The following is a 24,933-nucleotide window of genomic DNA, read 5'->3' as shown; positions in this document are numbered from 1 at the left end:
CAGCAAAACATTTGCTTCCTTACTATTCTGCAAATATTCATGTGCTTGCTACATCTGACTGCGTTCAGACAGCAATCCATATTATGTACTACAAATACAATCAATTACATCATCAACGCATAACTTCTTTTTATCCAAACAAACAAGGTTCTGTCCAGAGTTTTGTATGAGCACTCGGAAATTCACTAGAATTAATTGTACAATTTATACCACCAACACATGTCCCAGGTAAAACTCTGTCTTTACAGAAGACAGGCTTTTTTTTTTTTTTTGTCTATCTCAAAACATGTGCCATTTCAATCTTAATTAAACCATCCAAATAAAGCTTAAAAGGGACTTGCAAGGTTTACAGATCTTGTGGTGCTTCTCAGTTAAAGAAATAGTTAAATTTCAACTATTTTTCATAATCACATAAGGTCCAAAGATATAGCTTAGAAGGAAAAGTACAGTTTGACATGTTTTTTCTTCAAGCATCAACAATAATTGAGAACAATATAGTAATATGAAGCAATAAAAGCAGTTTAAAGCTACAGGAAAGTCAGAACCTACTATTCAACAGGTTGCGTGTGTATGTATATACATATTTATGTATGAAATATTTATATGCATCTTTCAGTATTTTTTGTTTAAACTACTTTCCTGTACCTTCTAGAATTGTTTCTATCCCCATAATATAAATATTCCTAAAAAGAAAATATTTGCCTAAAATTATTTAGAAAATGTTTTTTGAGAGCATTGAGTTTCTCTCTTTCAAACTTGTAGTTACACCTCAAAAAAAACATAAAAGGCAAACTTGTTAATTTTGGCCTTTAGCAAATTTGAAAAAAACAAACATAGAAAACAATCAAAACATATTCAGAATTTCACTGTACAATAATTAGCTGAAAAATGTTAGCGTTTCACTAATGCTAGCCTAAAATCTAAACTCAAGGCAAAATCTAAATTCCTGTCTGCTTTTGAGGAAATAGGAATTTTACTTCTACTTTACTAGAAACAGGATTAGAACCAAAATAAATTCAAAATGAATAAAAAACATAATACACTAGTATTATGTTTACTAACAATGGAGGCTCAGTAAAAAGAATACAAGGCAAAGAACAGAATAGTGCACTGTGGTTTTATTGATGGCAGCAATGACAATCTGCTTCTTTCATATGTAAAAAGTATTCAGCTTCACATAACTAAGAACTTTAAAAAAGTCTCCTGTGGTATCAGGTCCAAATTCTTTCTGCTCACACCAGCTTTCTTTGTTCCACCATGTTGCCTGGAAAAAGTCAGAAGTCTTCAGCAAGTTGGAGCTGCCAGTGAATTTCCCCTCACCAGGAGAAGATTGCTGAAAAGGGGAAAGAAAAAAAAAAACACAACCAATAAGTACAAAAACGCTGCTCTTTGTGCAACATACACTTTACTGCTACTACTTTTTTTCTCCTCCAAAAGAGTATACATCTGATTTTCTGTACTTACAGAGATATGTACTTAGAAGAATAAGTCAGAAGATTGCACTTCAATGCAATACATACATGATCGCTATAATACAAGAGAAGAACACTTTCTGGCAATGACTTACAAAAATTCTATTTCTCCATTGGTAAGGACTTTAATACAAATTTCATAGTAAGTTTGAAAAGGTGTAGATTAATCCTGTCACTGCACAAAAGAAGACCAAGAAACAGATAATGACCAAGTACTTATAGGTTCGCAGTCTTAGGTTCTTTCAAGCTCCTCCAAAAGCCTTGACCCTTCAAAAAACACATTTCTGATTACTGTTCCCCTTCTTTTTCATACTACCATGACATTCTACCCAGCAAATATAAAGTCAGGACATATTTTTATTGCTGTTAGACTCTAATTCTTGTATCTTTATTCTCTAGAGGGAATATCTTAACTTACACACCTGTTAAAACTAGTATTTGACTAGTTTGACCTGAAACAACCTAGACTAAGTTCAAAGGGTCTCTGATGCAGTGCTCTGACAAAATTCTGAGTTAGTGTCCTCTACCTCACACTGCTGGATATTAATAAACCATTTCTAGGGCAATTGCATCTACAGTGAGGTATTGACCTTAACATGATTACTCTATTGCTCTGCCTTCATAGTAATCACTAAGTCAGGACTTCCCGCAAGTCTGCAGCAATTTTTCTTTATATCTGAAGTACAGAACAGCACGGTGAGCTTTTCAGAAAGACACAAATTATATTAAAAATAGTAATAATTAAAAAAAAAAAAAAAACAAACTCAGGAATTTAGTATGTGTCAATACTAATTCCAGATTTGCAATGGCAACTTCACCTAAACAAGTATGCTGAAAACTAATCCAGGAAGCAGTGAAGTTTTATTTCTGCGTTGTTGTACCAGTGGTAATAAGCCCTTCCTGTCAAGTGGTGCAACCCTGTACAGGTACGTATACAGTTTTGGGGTATAGGATGATATTAACTACTGTATGAACCTTATGGTTCATCTTTGGTATGTCCCTATCATACTCAATACAAACACGGCCATCAGACCTTGTTTTTAGAACAGCCTTATTTGGTTTTGAAGACAGGGCACCTTGGCATTTTTAAATGTTAAATATTGCAATATGACAATTTGCAACAAATGATTTATAATATAGTCATCAACAAGAGCTCTTCATCTCTTTTCAGGAAAAATCATTTAAGTTACTTTACATGATAGAGAGGTGCAAGGGATATAAACCCTTTTCTCTCAAGCAGCAGGTCAATGATCTGGTAAAGCATCCTTCAGTGGAAAGCTCTGGTAAGATTATTTCTCACTAAATTCCTTAAAAACCTCCCCTGATAAATCATGTCATCTAACAGGTTACTGAAAACTTGAAATAATATATATAGATAGATAGATACCATGTTCTCAGAAGCTCTTGGGAATAAAAAGGAAGAAACCACATAGAAATCCACTTCCAGAAACTGACATTCAATATTCTTGAGCTTTCACATATCATGACACCGTCATACAAGTCTAGGTAAGCTGAAAACAAATTAGAAAAGGACTATGTTCGATTTTCTGCCTACACTTACAATCAGAGAGGAACTGACTACATCCTCCACTTACTTTTGGTAAAGTTTAATAGATTTTAATTACTGGTTTCTCTCTAGTTCAGCTGTCTTCAACCACCTCATTAGGTCACATGTAATAAATACATTTCTAAGTTCAACTTAGTATAAAATCTACAGCAGCATGAGATGTACTATGGGGAACTGTAAGACACATCTGATAAATATAATCACCACAGTGTCAGGATGAACATTTCCTCACACCACCTTACTTATCTAACAAGGCAAATGACATCAGCTATACTGGACTCTACATAAACTTCAGGAATCAAACCTAGCAGGTGAAAGCTACTCTGTATCACACAGAAAAAGCTTTTAAATATAACATTACAATATTTTTACCACCAAAAAGACTGATGTGTTCTTAAACTAAGGAAGAATTACCACTGTTTGATGCTATTCAGCGATACCCCCAAATGCCTCACTAAGAGAAGGTAATGGGATATTCAGTTGTTCACATATTCACTACTGCACTGTGGCAGAAGGTGGGGGTGGAAAAACAACACATTACAGATCTTTGTAAAATTAAGGTTTGCCTTGATTAGAACTAGTATAGGAGCTAACTAAGCTTAAGTAGAGACTCCCTCCCCTGCCACCACCCAACCCTTAAACAGAAAGCATGTCTTGCCTCTCCATTTTCTTCTTCTGAGTGATCCTAGCATCAAGAATCTAAGACCAATGTATTTAATTTCATGTTGTCAACTTCTTTTTGGTGTTAACATCCCCTAGCTGTTATATTATTTCATGTTGAATTGCAATTGAGCTTAATACTGGAAATTTCCTAAATACAAACTTTTGTCTGATATGGAAGATAATTAAAATAGCTAGATATGTCAAATCATTTTAATATAAAATACACAAATATTCTAACTGAATACCCATTTAGAGATAGCTTTTACTTAGTTAAAATGGAAGACAATTCAGTTACTTCAGCCTAGGAAAACTGCATTTAGTATTTTGATTCAGATGGAATGAAATTTCAATCAAGAAGTAAATTGTATTTTTTCCACAATGAACTGCTGTTTACAGTGATGACTATTTAAGGTATATACAATTCCTTTATATTTGCAGAAGATGAAGCACGTAATATTCCAATAAAGTAAGGCTTACAATATTAGTCAAAACTTGAGCAAAGTTTAAGCTGCCAGTGATTGCACACTGCATTGGGCTAATAAGCTCAGTTTGGGATGACACATTGGTGCTAACTGTATCTTGAGTAGAGGCTGAAGGACACTGTCCTGGGTCAAGACAGATAAAATGCCTTATTTAATCACCTGAGGAAGAGTGTTTTAAATTAGGATTAAAAAAAAAGAATATATTTTGAAGTACTGTCAATAACAGATGTACTTTGTAAAGCAAAATAAGTAGTTGCTGAAAATTTTTATTTAGCTTTATGACAGCTGCTACTTGTTAACAAATGTTTTTCACTTAACTGACAGTATTTACCATCTGAATCAAACCCCTTTATTTGGAGATGTCTGACAGAAAACAATAGCATTTGAATGGGGTGGAAGACTAAAACTTTTTTTGTTGTTGCTGTTTTTACAGTTGGTAGATTTTGATCCTTAATCTGCTGTCAGTTTTAATCAGGATTCTGTTGGAATTTTCAAAGCAAGGTGCAAGAAAACCCACACAGAGCAATCTGTGCCTTATAGAAGTTGTTCCCTACTTGTCAACCATTTATTCACTCTTCTTGAGGAGTTACTATTATTCTCTCTGGATGCCTGTTTTTCCCTCTCTCCCAATCGGAGCTAAGCCAAACACTGTTTTCCAGATCTATGCTGTGCAATTTGAAAACATAAAAATTATTACCTGAAGACAAAAACAATGACAAAAAACAATGACTGCTCTCTACACTGAGCACATTTCATTAGGCTGATCACACTGACACCTCCCTGAGCTGACAGAACTAGTTTAGAACACAGCTCAGTGCATGCACCTGAATAATTTCTGCACACTTTATAATTATCTCATGACACATGTATTGATAATGACTGATACATTTATTAAAATAGAAAAATTAACGATATGTACAAAAATTAGAATAATTATCACCTTGACAAGAATCAGGAATATTTTTTTTCCTTATATTGGCAGTAATCCCTCAAATGAAAAAGTTAGGTGAGAATATGATCAAAATGCGAAGTCTCATATTATTGCATGTCAGAAATATCAAAAGCTGCAGAGATCAGCAGCACCCAGTTGGAAGTGAAGGAATGGAGAAATGAAAGAAACTAAAAAAAAAATCTTATAAAAAATAAACCAGCTAGTACCTAAAAAATCAGATGCAAACAACAAAGACACTGAAGATATAAACCAAATAATATGCATCTTTGCAATGATTTATTCAGAACAGAGTTAATGAACTCTTGAGAATTAAGGTATTAGAAAATCCAGAAGTTAAATGAATGCAGTACAGCATATTTAATTTGGTTAGTTTTTTGTTTTATCTTTTAATGAGGAAAAAAAGTTTTTCTAGTAATTAAGTTCTGTATTTGCTTGTATAATGGTAATTACAGTAACTTATTTGTTCAAGAACACTCGCAGTCTACCACCCAGTGCCAAGGGCTGTTATACAAACCAACTACTAGCAAAGTTGTAGAAAGTTCTCTCACAAACTTCAGAGATTGAAGAACACTTAAGTATACAAAAATTCAGATCTACCTTTCATGAAATTAAAATCCAGAAATAAAATGTCATTAGCATATATTTACCTTTTAATTCTTATTAATCAGTTTCTAGCTCTTGGGGGTTGATAAAATTGTTGAGTAGGTCGTGTGGACCGCCTTGGCTGACCATCACCTCCTCTGCGGAATTCTAGAGTTTGCTCATATGTTTCTTCTTCATCCTCCTGCAGGCAAACAGCATTGTTTTAAATAGAAGAGTAGTTAAATGCATTATACATGAGTAGGCATATACATATATACACACACATATGAATGAATGCATACATGCATAGAAACTGCTGCTTCTGTATGGATGACCACTTAATAAAGGGAGTAAATAGTCCCTTTTTATAAACCTAAGAAAGCTAACAAAAACAAAGTGAATAAACTCAAAACCCAGTCCTCAAGGCAGCCACAGAAGTTTTAAATATTTGCAGAAAAACAGCATATATAATAAAACAAAATTATTCTCCAGGAGTTATACAGGCAACAAACTCAAGAAGCAAAACAACATCAGTAACCTGCCAGAGCAAGAGAAATATCAGCTTTCAGGAGTTTAGAAATGTGTGTGAAATGAAACAAAATAATTAGGGAATGGAAATGCACGGAACAAAAATCAGGCAATATGCATTCTAGAAACACAGATCTGAAAGAGCAGATACAAATCTGTGATGCAGTAATAATCAAAAATCCTACAAGTATACTGGACAGCAATTTAGACATGAATTTGCTACATGCAGCAATAAAAATAACCTCTGAATAATGAGACAAGAGGTAATTACATGTTTGCAATATTGCATTCACTCCTGGTTATCTCAATGCCAGAAAGATACCGACAAATTACAAGGGAGTTCAAAAACAATAGAAATAATTAAGAGACCGGAGAACAAGTTGCAAAGGAAGACCAGAACAGCCACATTTTTTTACTTCAGCCAAGAGATACTGAAAGGAAAAACATTCCTCTGATGCAGTATTTGAAGGTGGTACAGAGTGAATAAGACTTTTAAGAGAATCACAATTTATAACAAAGAGAAATGCAAAAACAAAATTATACACTGAAAGTAGAACAAAATGTTATTGAGCAGGAGTATGACTGTCAAATGGTTTCTCAGTCGTAATTACTTTTTTTTTTTTTTTTTTTTTTGATTTCTTAAAACCAGCTTCTAGCAGATACCAGGTTCCCTCTAGAGCATGGTGCAAGAAATCCATTTCTGGGAAAAGTACTGAGCATACAAGTCTTAATTTCCTTTTACTCACAATAAAATAATGTACAGGAACACAAACTAAGAATATTTAATGATTGATTATAAATTCTGCAACAATATCAACACTTAGGAACTGTCATAGAGCGTAACATGCACATAACGAAGAACAAGCAAATCAGAGCACTAAAATCTTTAATTACAAGAGGCTAGAAAAAAAAAAAACATCTACAGCCTAGGTTTCTTTCGTGAAAAATGAAATCTTACTCGAGAAACAGCACATCATTCTGAATCAGCTTAAATGTTGATAAACATGCATTTTGAAACTGAGAGGTTCACACAATATTCCTTGTGATAAGGTCTGCTATTTAAAGGGCTTATCTGTGGTCACAGCAATATTTCCAGAACAGATTAGGCCCTACTAGGGAGAGTCTGCAATAACTGTAGAAGAAAAGAGATTTTCAGCACAATCAAATAAGGTATTAATTGATTTAAATCTTTTAGTTTCACTGTGGCCAAAGGCTGAGAACAATGGAACTCCACAATAAAACTTAGTTCTCTCAGTGTACCTCCTTTAATGCTTGCAGCACTGTTCCCTCACACGAAGAGGTTCAGAGACACTACTTATCCAAAGGAAATACGAAAGTAGAGGTCTAACCAAAAAATCCACACGTTTTGCAATAGTTAGCCCTAGTACAAACCCTGAATATATGAAGTAATCTCCCATCACTGACAAGGCAAACAATACTCGCATCAACATTTTAAAAGGTAAACTAGGTGCCTGAAGCAATGTCAATACCTCTAGCTCCTTCAGTACACTCAAGAAGCTTCAATAGTTGAGAATAGTTTTTGTATTATTTGCCCAAAGCAAACAGCAATTGCAAGTTTTCTTAAGATTCTTTCCAAAAGCTTCAATCTAAAATAAGAGAGCTTACTCTTCAAGAGTAAAATTGTAAACCACCAACTGCTTGATATCTGGGTTCTCCAGAACTGGAAGACTAATTGACAGATACGCATGAAACAAAAAATTAGCAATGCATACTGGTATTTTCAAGAGACTGCAGCGAACCAGACATAAGTCATTCCTTTGTAACCTCGTTAGTCTTAGCTCAAAAAGATCAGAAATTAAATAGTTTAGTGCATAGTGCCTCACCTGTAACAAACAGCCTCTTTCTGAGGGTAAGTATAGCAGAGTAAATTTCTACATCAGCAAATCTTCATCAAATTTCAGAGACAATGTTGTTGATCCGCTGAACTCAGTGAAATCAAATTAAAACTAGAATTTGTCTTAAACATGTCTATTTCAGTGCAGTTGTCTTTACATACAGAATGAAAAGCTTCAGATGCATTCCAATTCACGTATCTTCATTAAAAAGGGCAAAAGCAATGTGTGAAATCACATTCAATTTCTTGAGACTCTGCATAAAATGAAAACAAGCATTGCAGCAAATCATACGAGCTAGCAACAGAACGCCTTTCTATCATTCCTTCCTTCCTATGTACTGTTGCTCTCCACAAAGTTACCGAATCTCTTTGAAGTCTGCCATCTTCATATCAGAAGATAATTTGATGTTTCTTGAATTTAACCTATTCATTTGAACCCAACTGCATCTAAAATTCACAAAAGTAACATTTGGCCAAACCATAACTTCATTAAATATTGCTTCTTGTTTTACAAGTAATTGCATCTCTTCTCTTCCACCATTTCTCGTTCACTGACCCTCATCCACCACTGATGTTTTATCTCTTTTGATTGCCATTTTCATTTATTTCCATCTTGCCTTTTTTTTTTTTTTCTGGGTCTACGTCCTTTATCTCAATTTAATGTGAAGTCTCTCTAAACCATGCTCAAAACTGTCTTCCCTATGCTGGAATAGCACCCAACCTAGGCAAAACTTAAAGATCACTAATGTTTACTTCCATGTTCCTTCTGTTCTCCTACCTAGCAATTTCAGCCATCTACATATCTTCTGTTACAAATCTGTAGTCACTTCAGTCACACATCTAGTTATCAACTCTATTTTTCTAGCCTTAGCTGTTCATGTTCAATTTATCAGTTGCTTGTGACTCATTATGAATTACACAATTTCCTACCTTCTTATAGTGTAATGTAATATCTGCATTATATTTTATAAAGCAGAGATGGCCACAAACCTCTGATGCTGTCATTCTCTTTTTGTCAGAGTATTTTCATTCTCCAATTACCAGTACATGTTTTGTACTACTGGCTTTATCCAAAAACTTGTATTTGATTATCTCCATCCTTCAGCTTACATTGTTTGTCTAATGTTTTAGGATCAGAGACAGAGTTTTCTAGTACTTGCACAATGGCTACCTAGGGCTATGTACCCTGACCTGTCACTAAACTCAATAGCAAAAATACTGGAAACTGGCAGATTCATAGGAAAAAGCAAATAAACGTTTATAGTGCAAACAATCAGATGCAGAAAAGTCGCTGCAGCAACTGATAAAAATGACATGAGTGGTGGATTTCAGCAATTTTTAGGGATTTAAAATAAGATAGTGCACAAGGAAGCCTAAGTCATTGGGAATCTCAGCATTCATTCAAAGTTTTGCCCTAAGAATCTACTGTTGCTGTTGCTATTCTAACTCCCTCTTGTAAGACAGGTAAGAACTCAGTAAGTATAAAACAGGAATAGCATGCTCAGTGCTTTTATGTTGGACCCAAGTATTCCGAAGAGCTTGTACCACCACCATACCTTATCAGCTGAGCTTAGTGAATCAGCAAGTAAGTTCAGTCAAGCCAAATGACTAGCTGCATGCTTTTACATACACTACAATGGATTTCACAGATGCAGAATGAGGCTATAAATCCAATATTTAAAATATTTTTAACAGCTAATTTGCTTTTCAAATAACACTATTAGGGCAAAGTAAGATTGCATTTCATAAAAGTTTTCTCAATGAATTTCCATTGCAAACTTCCATACATTAAAAATAACAGTTTAGAAACATATATATGAAGTGAATACTTACTCCAAGTCAGATCCAAAAAATCCTTTGGCACTGAACATTCTGCCTATTTTAATAAGAGTTCAGTGCTTGAACGACTTGTTCTGAACATTTTTGAGAAAGATGAATTTATAGCGACGCAAATATAGCAAATCTGCACTTAGGCTTGGAAAATCATAACCAGAGCAGTCATGTTTTAAGTTTTATTACAGCTTGCATAACTCCTGAAAACAATGAATATATGGATGATGGTAAAGAGCATGACAGAAGTCACAGGCTTTGACTGCTGCATGCTCTGCCCGTGTATATTTAGGATTGCAGTTACAAGTAACAGCTGAGCAGCTCCATCAGTGTGCTACCTACAAACATGTTTCCTCCATCTATTCATGCTTACCAACAGAAAACTCTGTTCTGTTCACTGGGCCCGTCTGCTAAAGCATTTCAATCTGTTAATCCATGGAGAAACCTTCCAACAACAAATCGGTGTATAGCTCTCTGTGGGATACTACAGATGAGCAGCAGAGCCTGTGCAAGGATGAATGAAGGAGCAGCACGAGGCCAGGAATCACAAGAGAAAGAAGAGACAGAAGCCAAAGAAAGCATACAACATGTTCTTTCAGTAATGTCAAACCACTGTTTCAGTTTAAGCTGTGATTTTAACTTCATCCACATAGTCAGAGCACAGAAAACTTGCTGGATTCAGTAGAACAGTATTAGTTTACTTGAAAAATGAACTACTCTTTCATCTGCATTTCAACTCCCATTTCCCGGCCCAGATTTTATGCTTCTCTGAACTGCTCACTTTGCTGGTGACAGCTTTCTCCTGCTGTTAATACACTAAGTGATCTCTTGCTTTTTTTAGTTAAATCCATTTCTTAAAAACTTGTTTCTTTTGCCTAATCATAGAGTGTTGATCTCCTTGAGTATTTTAAGTATTGACTTTGCAGTTCCAAATCAATCAAAAATAGACTGTAGGGTTTTCCAGACAGATTAAACAAACAAAAAAGCCACACTAGAACAATAATAAAAAAATTCACAAATTTCCTACAAAAAGCTAAATTTAATCTTTAAAATTGCAATTTATTACATATCTGATATTTGGAAGAAAAGGCATTGTTTGAAGTGCCTATAGTATTCCCATAAAATTTTAATAAGGTTCTATCCAAATATTTAAATGGATTCTTTGAATTCCAGAACTAAGAATGAAATCAGAATTTTGAAAAAAAATAAAGTAAAAAAATTGTCATTTAATAAACACCTGAAGTTATATCTTCTTAGAACAGGGGTAGGACAATTCCAAAAATTGCTATCTAGTGAGGTGTGAAAAGTACAATAAAGGAAATTACCACTAATGTACATTTTCAATGATCTTAACCAAGTACTGAATTTGTGACAAGCGCATTTTTGAAGTGTCTATCACAGAATAATCCAACATATTTGCTCATAATCAATTTTCTTTGCAAGTTATGCTTATTACTTAAAATAACACTTCTTTTTGCAAAGTAATCTTTGAGAGGGATAATCTTTGTCAGCCTGCAGATGTCCACAATTCTTTTTCATAGCAACGTATCTATATTAGACTGAGCCTATAACCATACTGATTTCTCAGTTAAATTATGAATAAGAAGGGCAATTAGGATTCAAGGTTACTCTGCCAGACCTGCATAGCAATAACCCCTCATTGATGTCAGATGCTCAATACACAGTTAGACCTACTAAAGTGCCTTTAAATGAGTCAGGGTAGCATCACATTTCTGGAAAAACATACTTTTAGTATGCTTACACACATGGTATAAGACATTACAGTAGTGTACTACTGATGACTGAAACTACATGTAACTAATTGTAAGGATATGGATGTATTTAAATCAAATAATATATCTTTAAAATGTTGTATGTAGTAATTACATTACAAAGATGTTTTAAATTAACCTTTCAATTTAGAATATTAATGAGAAGTTGCACAATTATTATTTTTATTTAGTTCCTCACTGGATAATTTAGCATTCTTAAATTAGCCCCCACTATAATTCATATCCTTCTAACACAACCATTTTCATCATACAGAATCAATTGGTTCTTTGTTTCAGGATTTTACTTCTCTTAGCAAAAATAATCTGCTCTGATTTCTTAAAAATTGAACAATATTATGATTTTTAAATTTAAAGGAATTGCAATGGATTGCAAGCAAATTTAGAAGTCAAAACATGTTGTCCAGATTTCTAATTAATTTTAAATTATCCTTAAGACCAAAACCATTAACTCTTACTAAAACAGGTACCTTTATATAGCATCTGCGAAAATAAATTGAGAGGAAGGCAAAGCTAATGATAACAATATGAAATCTGATACCTCTTCATTCTTGAATCAAGAATGAATGTGGAAAACAATCACAAGACACATGAAAGGCAACACACATTTCCAAACTCACAAAACCACAGCAACAACACGTAAGCTAAATATACTTTCATCCTTCCCCGCTGTCTGTATCACTATCATTCTCCATACATATATATAGATAGATATCCAAATATATTTTGCGGAATTGATGAAGAAAGAGCTAAAGCAAGCTCTTTTTCTTTAGTTTTGGATGAGAAAGCTTTTCTGAATCTGGTATCTAGAATATTCACAAAAAAAGCTTAAGGAGAAAAAAACCCTGCAGAACACACAGGAAAAGACTCTTTAAATTATTCAAATAAGCATAAAACAAAAATCCTAAGCCAAAGTAATTGCTTATGTGCTTTTCCACATTTTTCCTCTATCCCATGAAGAAAGCACTGCTACTGTATTGACTTGTGGATAGAACCACAGAGCTGGTGAACTGCAGGATATTTGATCAATAGACTAGCCAACACCTACTGTAATGTATTGAAACAGTAGCATTATACTAAAAACAGCAGCAAGAACAGAAAAATGGTAACAAAATGGAAGGATCACGTGTATTGGATATGTTTGGCCTTACGGTATAAATGGATATATTTTTTTTTTTTAAACCATAGACTTATTCTGAATTGGTAGGAATCTGTAATTATATTAATCTGTTCATTGAATCTATCTATATATCTTTTTCTATTAGTACATGCCCCAGGAAATTTGACTTTGGCCACTTCTGATAATGAACTGCAACTTCATCAGCAGTAGGGACTAGGGCTTCAAAGCTGTTTCTTTCTCAAGCTCTTTCTTTCAACAAGCCCTTGAGAAAGGGCTTGTTGAAGGCCTACATAGGGCTTCAAAGCTGTTTCTTAGCGTCTGCAGCATTACAATGGCATTACTTTCTGCCTGTAAAGGACATGCAGGATACACAACTGTAAAGCATATATAGAGTATACAAACCCTTCTTGCATTGAAAGCCACGAGCCCTTAAGCATCCAGCTCAACAACCCCATAAACACCTAGCTGCATATGGGACATTACATGTATTAGGTAACTAGTACAGATGACAGATCACTGTAAGACAGTGGTAACAGAAATAGCAATGTTAAATGTATTACAGAAATTACTGAGAGATTTACTACAAAATACTACAACAGCTTTGATTTTCCTTTAAGGAATAAAATTGAAGTGTAGTATGATACTGTATTGTTTAATAAAATCCTCTTCCCCATTTGAACTGTAATTTTACAGTTATTGTTTGTTGTCAATTCCATATACAGCCAAAATAATTCCTGCCCATTTACGTACACATTTAACCTACTTTACTAGGGCCATCTTTCTCTCCTCTGTTTCTCAAATTATGTGAGATTTTGACTTATTACACAAGTAAAACACTACACTCTACTTTCAAGCTCTGTATAAAACCTTTAACACAACAAATCCAGTTAAGAGTTTTCCTAGTGTGGGAATAGTCAAATTCAAGTCAAATTCCAGCTGAGTGTTAAACACAGCTGATTTTCAATAGATTCTGGCAGGACAACATACATCCCGAGTTTTGAGTAAGACAAAAACATGTGATAACCAAATGCTGAACAAAAATTGTAGATTCTTCAGAAAAAAAAAAAATAAATAAGAAATGCAAAACAGATGGATGGACAAGGAGGAGAATTTACATACTTGGATCTGAGACTGCTAACCGCAACAGAACAGTTAACTTGGACTCAGACATCAGAACTTCTTGGTACTTCATTGCTTTTCTTCAACTCTGAAGACAAAGCACTCATTTAGTTTCTAAGCAGACTACATTCCCATTACATTTCCATAAAGCTAGGATTGAGTAAACCCGGGGCATGATTATCCTACAGATAATTCCCTAGCTTATCTGTTCCCTTTAAGGGTATCATGCACATTATTCAAACTTGCCTTCATTCCCTATGGCATATAAAAATAAATCTGTACCTTGTTGTGAAGTTTGGGCTTATGATGCAAACATTCTTTTCTGCAGGCTGGCATTATGTTCTCAGTAAACAAAACATTAATGAATTTTAAAAGTTCTTTAGAAATACATATTTAAGCCATTCAAAACAGATCCTAAAAGCAAAATTGAAATACTAACTTCAATTAGTAATAGCTCTTTCACATTGAGCAGTATCAACATATAACTATGAATGATTATTTTTAATAGTTTCTAAAGGAAAAGTACTGAAGTGAATTCTACTATAGAAAGAACATTCACACAGCAGACAAATTTTTTTTAGCAATTCAGCAAAAAAAAAAAAAAACACAAACTGACAAACTGGAAGTGTTTAAAAACAAAAACAAACAAACAAAAAAAATGAAATCAGAGTAACTACTTTAAGGAGTTATGTTACTATAAGAAGTAACTATGCTAATTTTGGGACTACAACAGCAAATCAAGTATCCATTTCCCCCACTTCTCCTACATATTAATCCCTAGCCCTTCCCTCCTCCTTTCCTTTTTTTTTTTTTTTTTAATAAATTATACATCCAGTTTTTCAGAACATCAATTTGAAAGATGAGCTCCAGAAAGGTCTCGTTTATTCTGGTTACACAGAAATAGACCTAAACATATTACCAAAAAGAATACCTGCATAGACTTTCAGCATTCAGTTTCCTTGCACTAAATGCATTCTTTTTAATTAAGTAAAACCACATACTTCTGGAGGGAAAATGAAGCATTTGCTGTACTGCTAAACCTATTTTGGTATGTAATTTTCTGCCAGCAAAATTTAGGAAGAAAATGCTAAATGGCAGTATGAGAGATTATCTATGTTTTTCTGTTGGGGCATGAAAACAGTATCAAAACCTGACCAGGAGATCAGTGAGTTTCAGTGACCTTTTATGCAAACCTTTTCCATTTTCAGCAGATGCTACAGATAACAAGCACTGTTTGCATTACTGGTAAGTATATATTTCCAAACGTAGCAACATTTCTGGAAGAATTATATGTTCAGGAAGAAATATGTTCAGGAAAGCTAACTCTGTATTCTTCCACATATTAATTTAAAAACAGTTTTCATGGAGCATGCTAAGTATTTCAAGGATTATGTAGTATAAATGTTGGAAGTCTACACCCCTTAGACGTTAGAAATTATTCATTAAAAAAAAAACAAACCACAATATAATAATAAAGGCCTTCTCTCTAGTGCTACTATTAGGGAAGATGATAGCTCTGTACCTGCAATGTCATAATCTAGTTCAAGTATCAAAATTTAAGTATATGCTTCTCAATGAGGATTCAAAACAGCAATTCTTTACATTGTTTTATAGCTAACAACTGTAGTAGTACAAAAGCAGTAGCTTTGTAGTAAAAGACTTGAAGAGCTCCTTCCATTCAGTTTACTGAAGAAGTTAAAGGCTGTCCTGATCACAGTCTAGAGGAAAGGCTTTGACATAAGGCTCTCAAATCTAACAGCTGAACTCTGATGGCCAAAAAAGTTACATTAGGTAAACTAGAAACCATGAATTAATTTGAAATAGTAAAGATTATGAGTGACTGTAACCACTTACCAAGATACGTGATGAATTCTTCATTCCTGTAACTTTCAAATTACATATTTTTAAAATTAAATTATATATTTTTAAGGAAAGCTTTCTATATCAAATAGAAATTAAATTCAGCAGAATTCTATATCCAGTTTTATAAGGTATCAGGCTGAAAAAGCAAGTCATTTTTACACATTTCTTTTTAGTTTATTTTTTTTTAGACCTGAAAGAATGGAAATGTTAGAACGATAAGGAAGGCACGGAGTTGAGAAAGGTAATTTAATTACAAAAGCTTCATTCTCTGAACCATTAGTCTTCTTATCATGACTTCAAGACTCCTATGCCTCGTTTGCTTTGAGTTTCCTTTAAAAATCCCCCAACTACAGTTACCACATAAGAGGATCAATGAAAAAACAAGGTAAGCCTTTTTCATGCTCAAACTACGCACAAACACAGAAAGAGAGAAAGTTGCCTCAAACACAGAAATGAGAAAGCTACATTTGCACTACTAATACATACATAAATACACGTAACTTAAACTGAAGCTAGCATCTAAGGGAATAAGACTAAAATGACTTCTATCTCCTTCTGACTCAGCCTTTTTAAAAAAAAAAATAATAAAAACAAGAGGCAAATACATATTTGTATTATGTATTTTTGTGCATATGTATTATTAATATGTATTATCAATACATATTAATATGTATTAATATGTATTATTAATACATATGCACAAATAGTTTTATATTTACAAAAAGACAACTTGACCAATTTAGCAAAAACGTTACACACTTTGTGTGAAGTTTAAGCAAATATTACTTCTCTAGAACTTTGAAAATTTAGATATACCAACCAAGTTCTGAGAACACTTTTTTTTTTTTTTTCCCTTAGGAAAGTTGTCAGACAAAACCATTTCCTCATCTGTTTATGCTCCTCAGAGACATTTCAAGAAAATCTGATTAACTGTTGCCATTCTTCAACAACATGAACAATAACATCCAGCTCAGGTAATATGCTCGTTTATTAATATTTAAAATGTCTCTCTTCAGAGTGAAAGAAGCTTGCAAATGACACTATTAATATGAAGAAAAGAAAGTACCACTAGAGTCCCTGCCGTTTTTACAAGCCTTACAAAAGCTTACCCTACCAGAATAAACCAACAAAAACAGAAAGCAGAGCAGTAATTCCATATTCTTTTTAAAATTATGCAGAGAAAACAATCACTTTTCTGCAAATAACCGCTTTCACACTCGATGTGTTGTTACATTATGGAAGAGTTCTTGTTTACAGATATTGTTATGGGTAATGCTTACAAGTCAAACAAGAAGAGAAAAAAAGTCTTGGACATTAGCCATGTCTGTCCAACGAAGCCAGTGTGAACATAATGCTTCAATTCAACATGTACTGTACACAGTATGAGGGAATATGATGTAGAATGATATGCACATACTCCACTACTAATTAGAGTTGTCATAGCTTCTCTTCTGCAATACCAAGCCTTTGGTACCATGTCTCTCTTCCCTAGAGAACAATCAGTTGGGAATACTATGCCAATTTCTCCGGTTTCCTCCTTAATTTAAATCCTTCGTATTAAGTATTAAAGATGGACAAACTCAGTACCCTGAAACATGAACGAAGCAGGGAAATCAGAAGAGAAAACAGGTGACAAGTCCAGTCCAGACATTTTTACACATCCAACCTCTTGAACACACTTCAAGATGCAGAACGGTGCTTAAATGGGAAGAACTTGTGTTCAACCTCAACAAATCCCATACAGAGAAAGTCTCAAAATAAGAAAGTTTTTAATCACATGGTAACAGGATCAAACAATACTTAAAACAGGTTAAGCCATGCTATCCCACACCAAAATGCAAGTCACTTTCAAGGAAAGTATTTAGCGAGGAACTCACTCAAAACAAACAAACTAAGGAGCCCATGTCCTGTAGTCTACAAGTAATCATCATTGCATGAAGCCACATTCCATAACAAAAGGAAAAAACAGGAGAACAGCGTGATGCTTAAAGCATCCTATTTAAATTATCACAAATGTTTACAGTAACAACAAACTCCAAAAAGATTGCATCTTTAATCTGATTTGCACAGCTGGCAACTCGCAAGGATAGGTCATAATGAATATTAAATGCTCGAGTGGGTGACTAAGAGATATTCTGCAATGCCTGATAAGCATTTGCCTAATGATACAGACAAAAAATTGAAAGCCGTTGTTTTATGACCACTTAGCGTAAATCGCTTCCTCTCAACTGAAATTTGCCTGCTTTTAGTTTGTTAAAAACTAAAATGTGCTTCCTTTAAGTGTCAATTATTACATTTCAGCCAAGGGCTGAAGAGGAATAGTTTCAGAGGAATAGTTAACTTCAGCTGTAATCACCTGTCTGAATTCAGCAGATACATGAAACTAAAGTCTGAAGAAAGAAAAGAAAGAAAAATGTGATTGATTTATTACAGTAAGTGCTTTCCAGAATGCTTCTCTCCGAATTTAAGGCAATATTCCCAATAAGTAAAAAAATAAAAATAAAATAAAATAAAAGATTTTTTTTAAAGAAGATTGACTACGTAATGTTTCATCCTCAGAGGACAAAGGCAACTGAAATCACCATATATTACATACATGGAAAATGAGACCCATCACTATGAAATAGCAGCCTAAATCTAAAAATGCTTTAGTAAAGGGGCAAGATAACCCTTTGTGGAAACTAAACTAGTAACTTTTTAGATGAAAATGATTTGGTAAGTATGTTTCACCATGCAGAACAAAGAATAGTCCCAAATCCTCAAAAACAGTCTTCATTTACTTACTACAAGTAATTAGGAACTGTAAAATGATTCTAGTCACTTCCTTATAGCATGGAAGCCAAACAACTATAAATACAGAATTGTCTTGATACAACTATTTATGGACAGTTTTTCTATAGTGATGTTAGATTTGGTTAAATAGACTGTACAGTTCTATTTGAAGAGTCTAGTTTCTACTATAGACAATGAGGATAGAAGCAAGGTAAGAGATCCAACCAAGACACATTTATCTACTGCACCTACTTAAGTACTTAAATAGAAAGACTTCCTGCCTGACACAAAACACAGTAAAGATCGTGGTGTGATTTTAAGACCATCCAAGCCAAAGAGCCAGAGCTGCCATAACAGACAGCAGCCAATACTTCCAGTCAGTTGTTATTCATGACACTGCAATGGTCATGAACAACACTAGATTCAAAGTCTTCATAAAACTGATAGGCAACAGCTGCCAGCAAAGGGCACAGCTACCATTAACTTTTTACCATTTAGTGTCTGGAGGGTGGGTGGTCCAACACCTTCATAATGCTCATATAAGCTCACTTCTTAACTTACCTGAAATGGGTGATGGGTATAAGAAGGTTTTGAATTACAGTTTAAGATTTAGATTTTTTTTTTTCTTTTTAAGAATTTTAAATATTAGAAATATTTAGAGCTCTGTGAGGTACAAGACACAACATTACCAAATTTGAGCTCACAACAAATAAAACAAAACAGGACAAGATAAACCAAAACAAAGTTAAACAAAATGTCTGCCAGCAGGAATTATCCGTAGTTAAGACTGTTTTCTTTCAACACTTTCCTCATTGGAGGGCCTAAAACAGATGAGCTGAAAAGTGGTTTTTCAGACTCCACAGAAAACAAATTACAGAAGAACTAGGATTTTACATACCTTGATAATATTTTTTGCTCCATCTCTTTAAGCAGAAATACAGTGCAAGATACAGGAAGAAGAAACTAAGCTGAACTACAGACTGCACTTTAACATTTTTAAGTGAAGTGCTATAAAGAAAAGGCTCCTATGAATTCAACTCTAGCTTGTTTTGAGAAGAACCAGAATAAGGCCATAACATACGTAGGAGGAAAAACTACTATCTTTATTTCCTTCATACAACAATAGAAAACAAAAAAAAAAAAGTGCAATCAGTGCAAATGGAGGTACAAGGCCTATCAAATCATTAAGGAAATACAGAATGTGAAAGGGAAAGCAAGGACTTGGTTTGGGGGAAAAAGTGTCACAAGATTAGTACTTAGGCTATATACTTTATTTACTAAGGAAAAAAATCCTACATATTAAGAGAATAAAATAAAGACTTAAGGTTTAAAGTATTATATTGACTTTATTTATTTTTTTTCCACAGAACAGACTATTAATTAAGTCAGAAAGGCCCTTAATGTTTCATTCTTTTCAGTTGTTGGTATAATCTTACATCTTTTACAAGAAAAAGCAAGCAGTTCATATTTCTACAATGTTTTCTGGTGATATTTTTGTTGGGATTATAATATTTTCATTAAGTGATCCTTGCTACATTGAGGGAAATAGGTTACAGTACTGCAGCGTTACATACAAGATACTAAAGAACAGTGCAATCCAAATGTAATTTTATTACTAAAAATACTATGAATTGCATTCCTCAGACATACTTTGCAAGCACTAAGAAAAAACAGTTTCAGTGTTCTTATATACAATCATCAATATGGCTATTGAATGTGATTATTGAAAAAAATCCCCACTTTTTGATTTACCTTATGTGAAATAAAGCTTTATCTTCTATACTTCCAGCAGTCAGAAAGATAAATAGCAGCACACTCAGAGGGACTGAAAAGTTGTAAGGGGTCAGGGCAAACTTGTGTGATGGACAGTATACATTCAATTATCTAAGAGTCTTAAGATCACCTAATACCACTTTTTCCATTAAAGTGGAAAGTTGAATGTTATACTGACAATCTCAGGCAAACAGGATCTACATTCAAGGAGGGGAAAATAAAAGCAAACTTTGTATTGATGCAGTCCAGTTTTGTATTACAGAGTCAATATGAGTGGAGAGCAGAATGTTAACCAGCTAGAGGTGAAGGGGAAGTTATTAAAAATGTAAACAATTTTCATTAATTCCCTATTTTTGATAAAGGTTGCTAAAAGTAAACCAGAAGCTCAGGTTTATTGCTTAAATAATATGTCATGTCACAAAAAAGGGGAGTTGTGATATTTTGGTGGTTCTTTCAAGTGACTAGTTGAGCGTTGCTGTTTTTTTTTCTCTTATCCCACTGATAAACTTTCAACACTATTTTTGATGGTCAAAAATTAAATATTTGAGTACCAAAAAGTATGCTGGGAAAAGCAGCAAAGAATCATCTCACACAAAGTCTAAACTCATGCCTTTAAGTCAACCCACTAAAGCTTTTCTTTAACAACTCTTTCAAAAAAAGCCACTCTGAAAATTAGGACATTAGTACTCACATGCATTATATTTCTATGTTAGTAACAACAAGGCTTCAGTACACATGGCTAAGAAGGACTTAGCCCTCTCGAAGTTACCTGGAAGTACTGAAATAGAACTCAGCATAATGCCTCTTAAATGGGAGGGGGAAAGTCAGAACAAGGTCATTATTGCTGGTAATGTTGATCAAAGAAGAATAATTACTGAATTCAGTTTAAAATATATTTTGTTCTCTTGTAAAGAGGAAACGTCAAAGTTACTTAAATCTTATGACAATTAAGTATTGAGCAGCACAAGAACCTCATTTTGCATTTGTGCATGCTATCTAGACTTACATGAACACTGTATTAACCAACAGTGTTCAGTTTAAAAGACAACCCTGAGTTTCAGAGCTCAACTCCAACTGGTAACTAAAAACTGCAAGTGCAGAATGAGAACTAGAGCTAGCATCTGAACACAGAAAAGTGAAAAAGCAAAATGCTAATTAACTTTCTCCTAGAAAAATCCTACAGCTGCAAAGAACTTTTAGGAAAAAGATGCCAGAAAGAAACCATAAAACCTTTGTTTACTGTGAGGATGTTGGATGGCATTTATGTTGCATAACTTCAATGACCTAAATTTAGTTGTTTGAATTTAAGCTTTTCATCTAATCTCCCTTGAGGTTAAAAATCCCTTGAGAATGGTACCTTTTATTTCTGATGAACTAAAAGGCTTTATTTCTTCCCAGCAACAACCGAGGAAGCCTCTAACTAGAACACGATGCAGCATTACATTAAGACCATGCTATTTCAGTTGCAGAATCCTCTCTCCATACATTCTCCCACCGTCTTGTGTCAACTTTAACAAACTCTGAAATAAAACAAAGCTGGGGAAAAAGCACTCCATCTGATTCAACTCATCCTGTGGCTACATGACTGATGATAAAATATGGGAGGAGAGGGACCTGGAAGAACAGGTAGGTAGTTATCAGCAGAAACAGAAAGAAGGACCACTGCTTCAGGCTGGCACTCCACTATTAGTTCTACTTCGTCCTAACACCAGGCCACATTCTCAGAGAGCTAATTTTCAGAGGGTTAAAGTAAAATAAAAGCTATTCCTTATGATTACCATCAAGTAGGATGAAAAAAGGCTAATAAGTATCCAGGGTTGCATTAGGCAAGGTATCACCAGCAGGTCAAGGGAGGTGATCCTTCCCTCAATTTTACACTGGTGAGCCCGTATCTGGAATGTTATGTCCAGTTCTGGGCTCCTCAGTATGAGACAGACCTGAATGTACTGCAGAGTCCAGCTCAGGGCCACTGAGGTGCTGAAGGGACTGGAACATCTCTCCTGTAAGGAAAGGCTGAAAGAGCTGGGACTGTTCAGCCTGGAGAAGAAAAGACTCAAGGGGGAAGCTCGTCAATATAAATACCTGAACAGAGGCTGGAAAGAGGACTGAGCTGGGCTCTCTTCAGTGGTGCCCAGTGCCAGGACAAGAGGCAACCGTGACAAACTGGCACACAGGAGGTTCCCTCTGAACATCAGGCAACAAGTCTTTACTGTGCATGTCTGAGTGCTGGCACAGGTTGCCCCAGAAAGGTTGTGGAGTCTCCATCCTTAGAAATATTTAAAAGACACATGGGCACAGTCCTGGGCAACCTGCTGTAGGTGTCCCTGCTTGAGCAGGGGGCTTGGACCAGATGACCTACAGAGGCCCCTTCCAACCTCAACCATTCTGTGTGCACAAACAAAAGCTTACTAACAACCCAGAAACAGGGTCAAAATATGTACAGTCATATAGTAGGAAGCGCTGTATGATTGTAACTCAACTAGTGGGATATAAAGAAATAAAAACATTCATTTCCATAGAGACAGCAAATGCGTAAGATGGGAAGAGCTTCAGATACCTTTTAAGTAGAAAAAGGCTATCTCAGAGGCCATATGGGCATCTGAGAGCTACAGGCAACGACACAAGTTAAAAGACCACTGGCAGAAGACGGTAGTTGATTGTTCAGCCTCTGCAGCAGTACTAACATGGCTATATAACCAGAGGTAAGAGCGAAAACAGGCACTCTCAGCTCATCATTCAATGCACAAAATACAAATACTTTCTGTGCAGCTTTTTGTAACAGTAAACAGCAAATAACTATACACTCCTGTTTCTTTTTTTTTTTTTAAACCAGGATGTACCTCTATTTCCACGTCATTCACAAAAAAAGCCTTTTGAAATTCAACTTTCATAAGGCTAATACCTTCTAAACCTTATAAAACAGATTGAAGGCGTACACCTCCACCATAATATTCAGCAAAGAAATCATTGAAGCAAATAGAATCACAATGCAAAATAAACTTGTACAAACAAATGTGTATTTTTAGCCATACATTCACACATAGTAAAAACCTTTTAAAAAGACTGTTTTCTAACCTTTACAGAAGAAAATACAATGTACTTGAAATGAAACAATAATAAGTCTTTGTTTAATAGAGGAAGCACAACTTTTAGAGAGAAAATATGCATAAAATTGTTTAGCTGACACGTCAATTAAAATATAGTCATTTTAAAACAATACAACTTAAATTTATTATACACAAAGAATACTACGTGATAACATTGATCAGATAGTAGGTTGATATAGATAACTAAGAGTTGAGAATTTGTTTGTGTACTTGTCTCAACTATTTTTCTACACGTGTAATTAGCACTCTTTGCATAAGTAGGCATTCATTTGTGCAGGGTTACATATTTTGTACAGACTTATGCAGTTTATATATTTGTATACGATTTGTTATCACATACCCATGTGTCTGCATGAACAGGCCTGATGTTGCTGAGAAGCACCTCTTCGTAATTTCCATAATCACAGAACTTAACAACTGCAGTTGTCCCAGAAGAATGGAGAGCTTCAATTTCTGCCCGGTAGAACTTAAAAGAGAAATTTTCAAAGGTAATAAATAGCATGAAAACAGCCTTTTCATTTTCACTTTCTCCTCTACTCCCCACCTAGGTCAGCATTAAGTTTTGAGTAATATTTGTAGCAGATATTTATATATTAAACTTCTGCATGGCCCATGACTGCAAGGATGGGGGCTGTGTATTTAGATTATTCATTGAAAACATGTGCTGCTTATGACACTAGACTGAACATTTATAAGACTTGTTTTAAAGGCCAAATTAACCATTAATAAAAATGTTGTTGTATACGTGAAGTGCTACTGTAAGACTTTTTTTTTTTTTTAAATGCCTGATAGGCACCTACTTATATATATATACACTATACTATACGTACCGATACCTATTTTAGCACATACTAAAATATGATAAAATTGCTCCTTCAAAAAGTCTTCATTTTTCAGCACACTATTTCATTTTTGTGACATCTGCAAACTGATTTATATAAATATATGAAGATATTCAGTCACTTTATAACTTACCAAACACAAAGAAATCATTATCTCCTAAGACAGAAACTCAGTACTGTATTTTATCACACTAGTTCAAAAACTGTCCTAGATGCAAGCAGCAGCTTTTATTATACCCATCAACAAAATACTCTAATGCACTAAATACTTTTCAGGCAACAGTTTCATACCTAGTTATTTTGAAAGTTTCCAGAATTTCAGTACTCATCTCTCAGCAATACAAAGTACTTCTCAAAACAGGAAAAAAATCCTTAATATATTATTATATTTCAAAATAGTTCATCCACCCAAGACATACATCCTTATTTGATCGAGTTAATTCACTATATTTTACCACTACAAAAAAAATGGTGCATGTTTTACCTTAGTCATACAAACAGAAGAGAGAAAAATAAGTTAGAAAATAAACTTTAATACCACAAAAGACTTCAAATGGTGGGAATAAAACCTGTTCAAAGAACAGCAATAGTTAAGGTAGCTATTGGATTACCAGAA

At 34.3% G+C, this 24,933-nt stretch overlaps 1 protein-coding gene across 2 annotated transcripts in view; it reads right to left on the bottom strand.

The window, feature by feature from the left end:
* Window positions 1-1,103: 1,103 nt before the first annotated feature.
* TDRD3 (tudor domain containing 3) overlaps window positions 1,104-24,933 on the bottom strand; it is a 104,269-nt gene continuing 80,439 nt past the window's right edge. For both annotated transcript variants that reach the window (XM_068675856.1, XM_068675863.1), the window contains exons 12-14: window positions 23,816-23,941; window positions 5,784-5,920; window positions 1,104-1,333 (exon numbers count right to left, since the gene is read on the bottom strand). In XM_068675856.1, the coding sequence (XP_068531957.1) occupies window positions 5,801-5,920; window positions 23,816-23,941 (246 nt within the window). In that variant the 3' untranslated portion in view covers window positions 1,104-1,333; window positions 5,784-5,800. The remainder of the gene's footprint in view (window positions 1,334-5,783; window positions 5,921-23,815; window positions 23,942-24,933) is intronic.

The sequence above is a fragment of the Anas acuta genome, chromosome 1, assembly GCF_963932015.1.
Source record: "Anas acuta chromosome 1, bAnaAcu1.1, whole genome shotgun sequence".
Taxonomy (NCBI): Eukaryota; Metazoa; Chordata; class Aves; order Anseriformes; family Anatidae; genus Anas; species Anas acuta.
The sequence above is the reverse complement of the archived record's forward strand: the minus strand, read 5'-3'. Positions and strand labels throughout refer to the sequence as shown.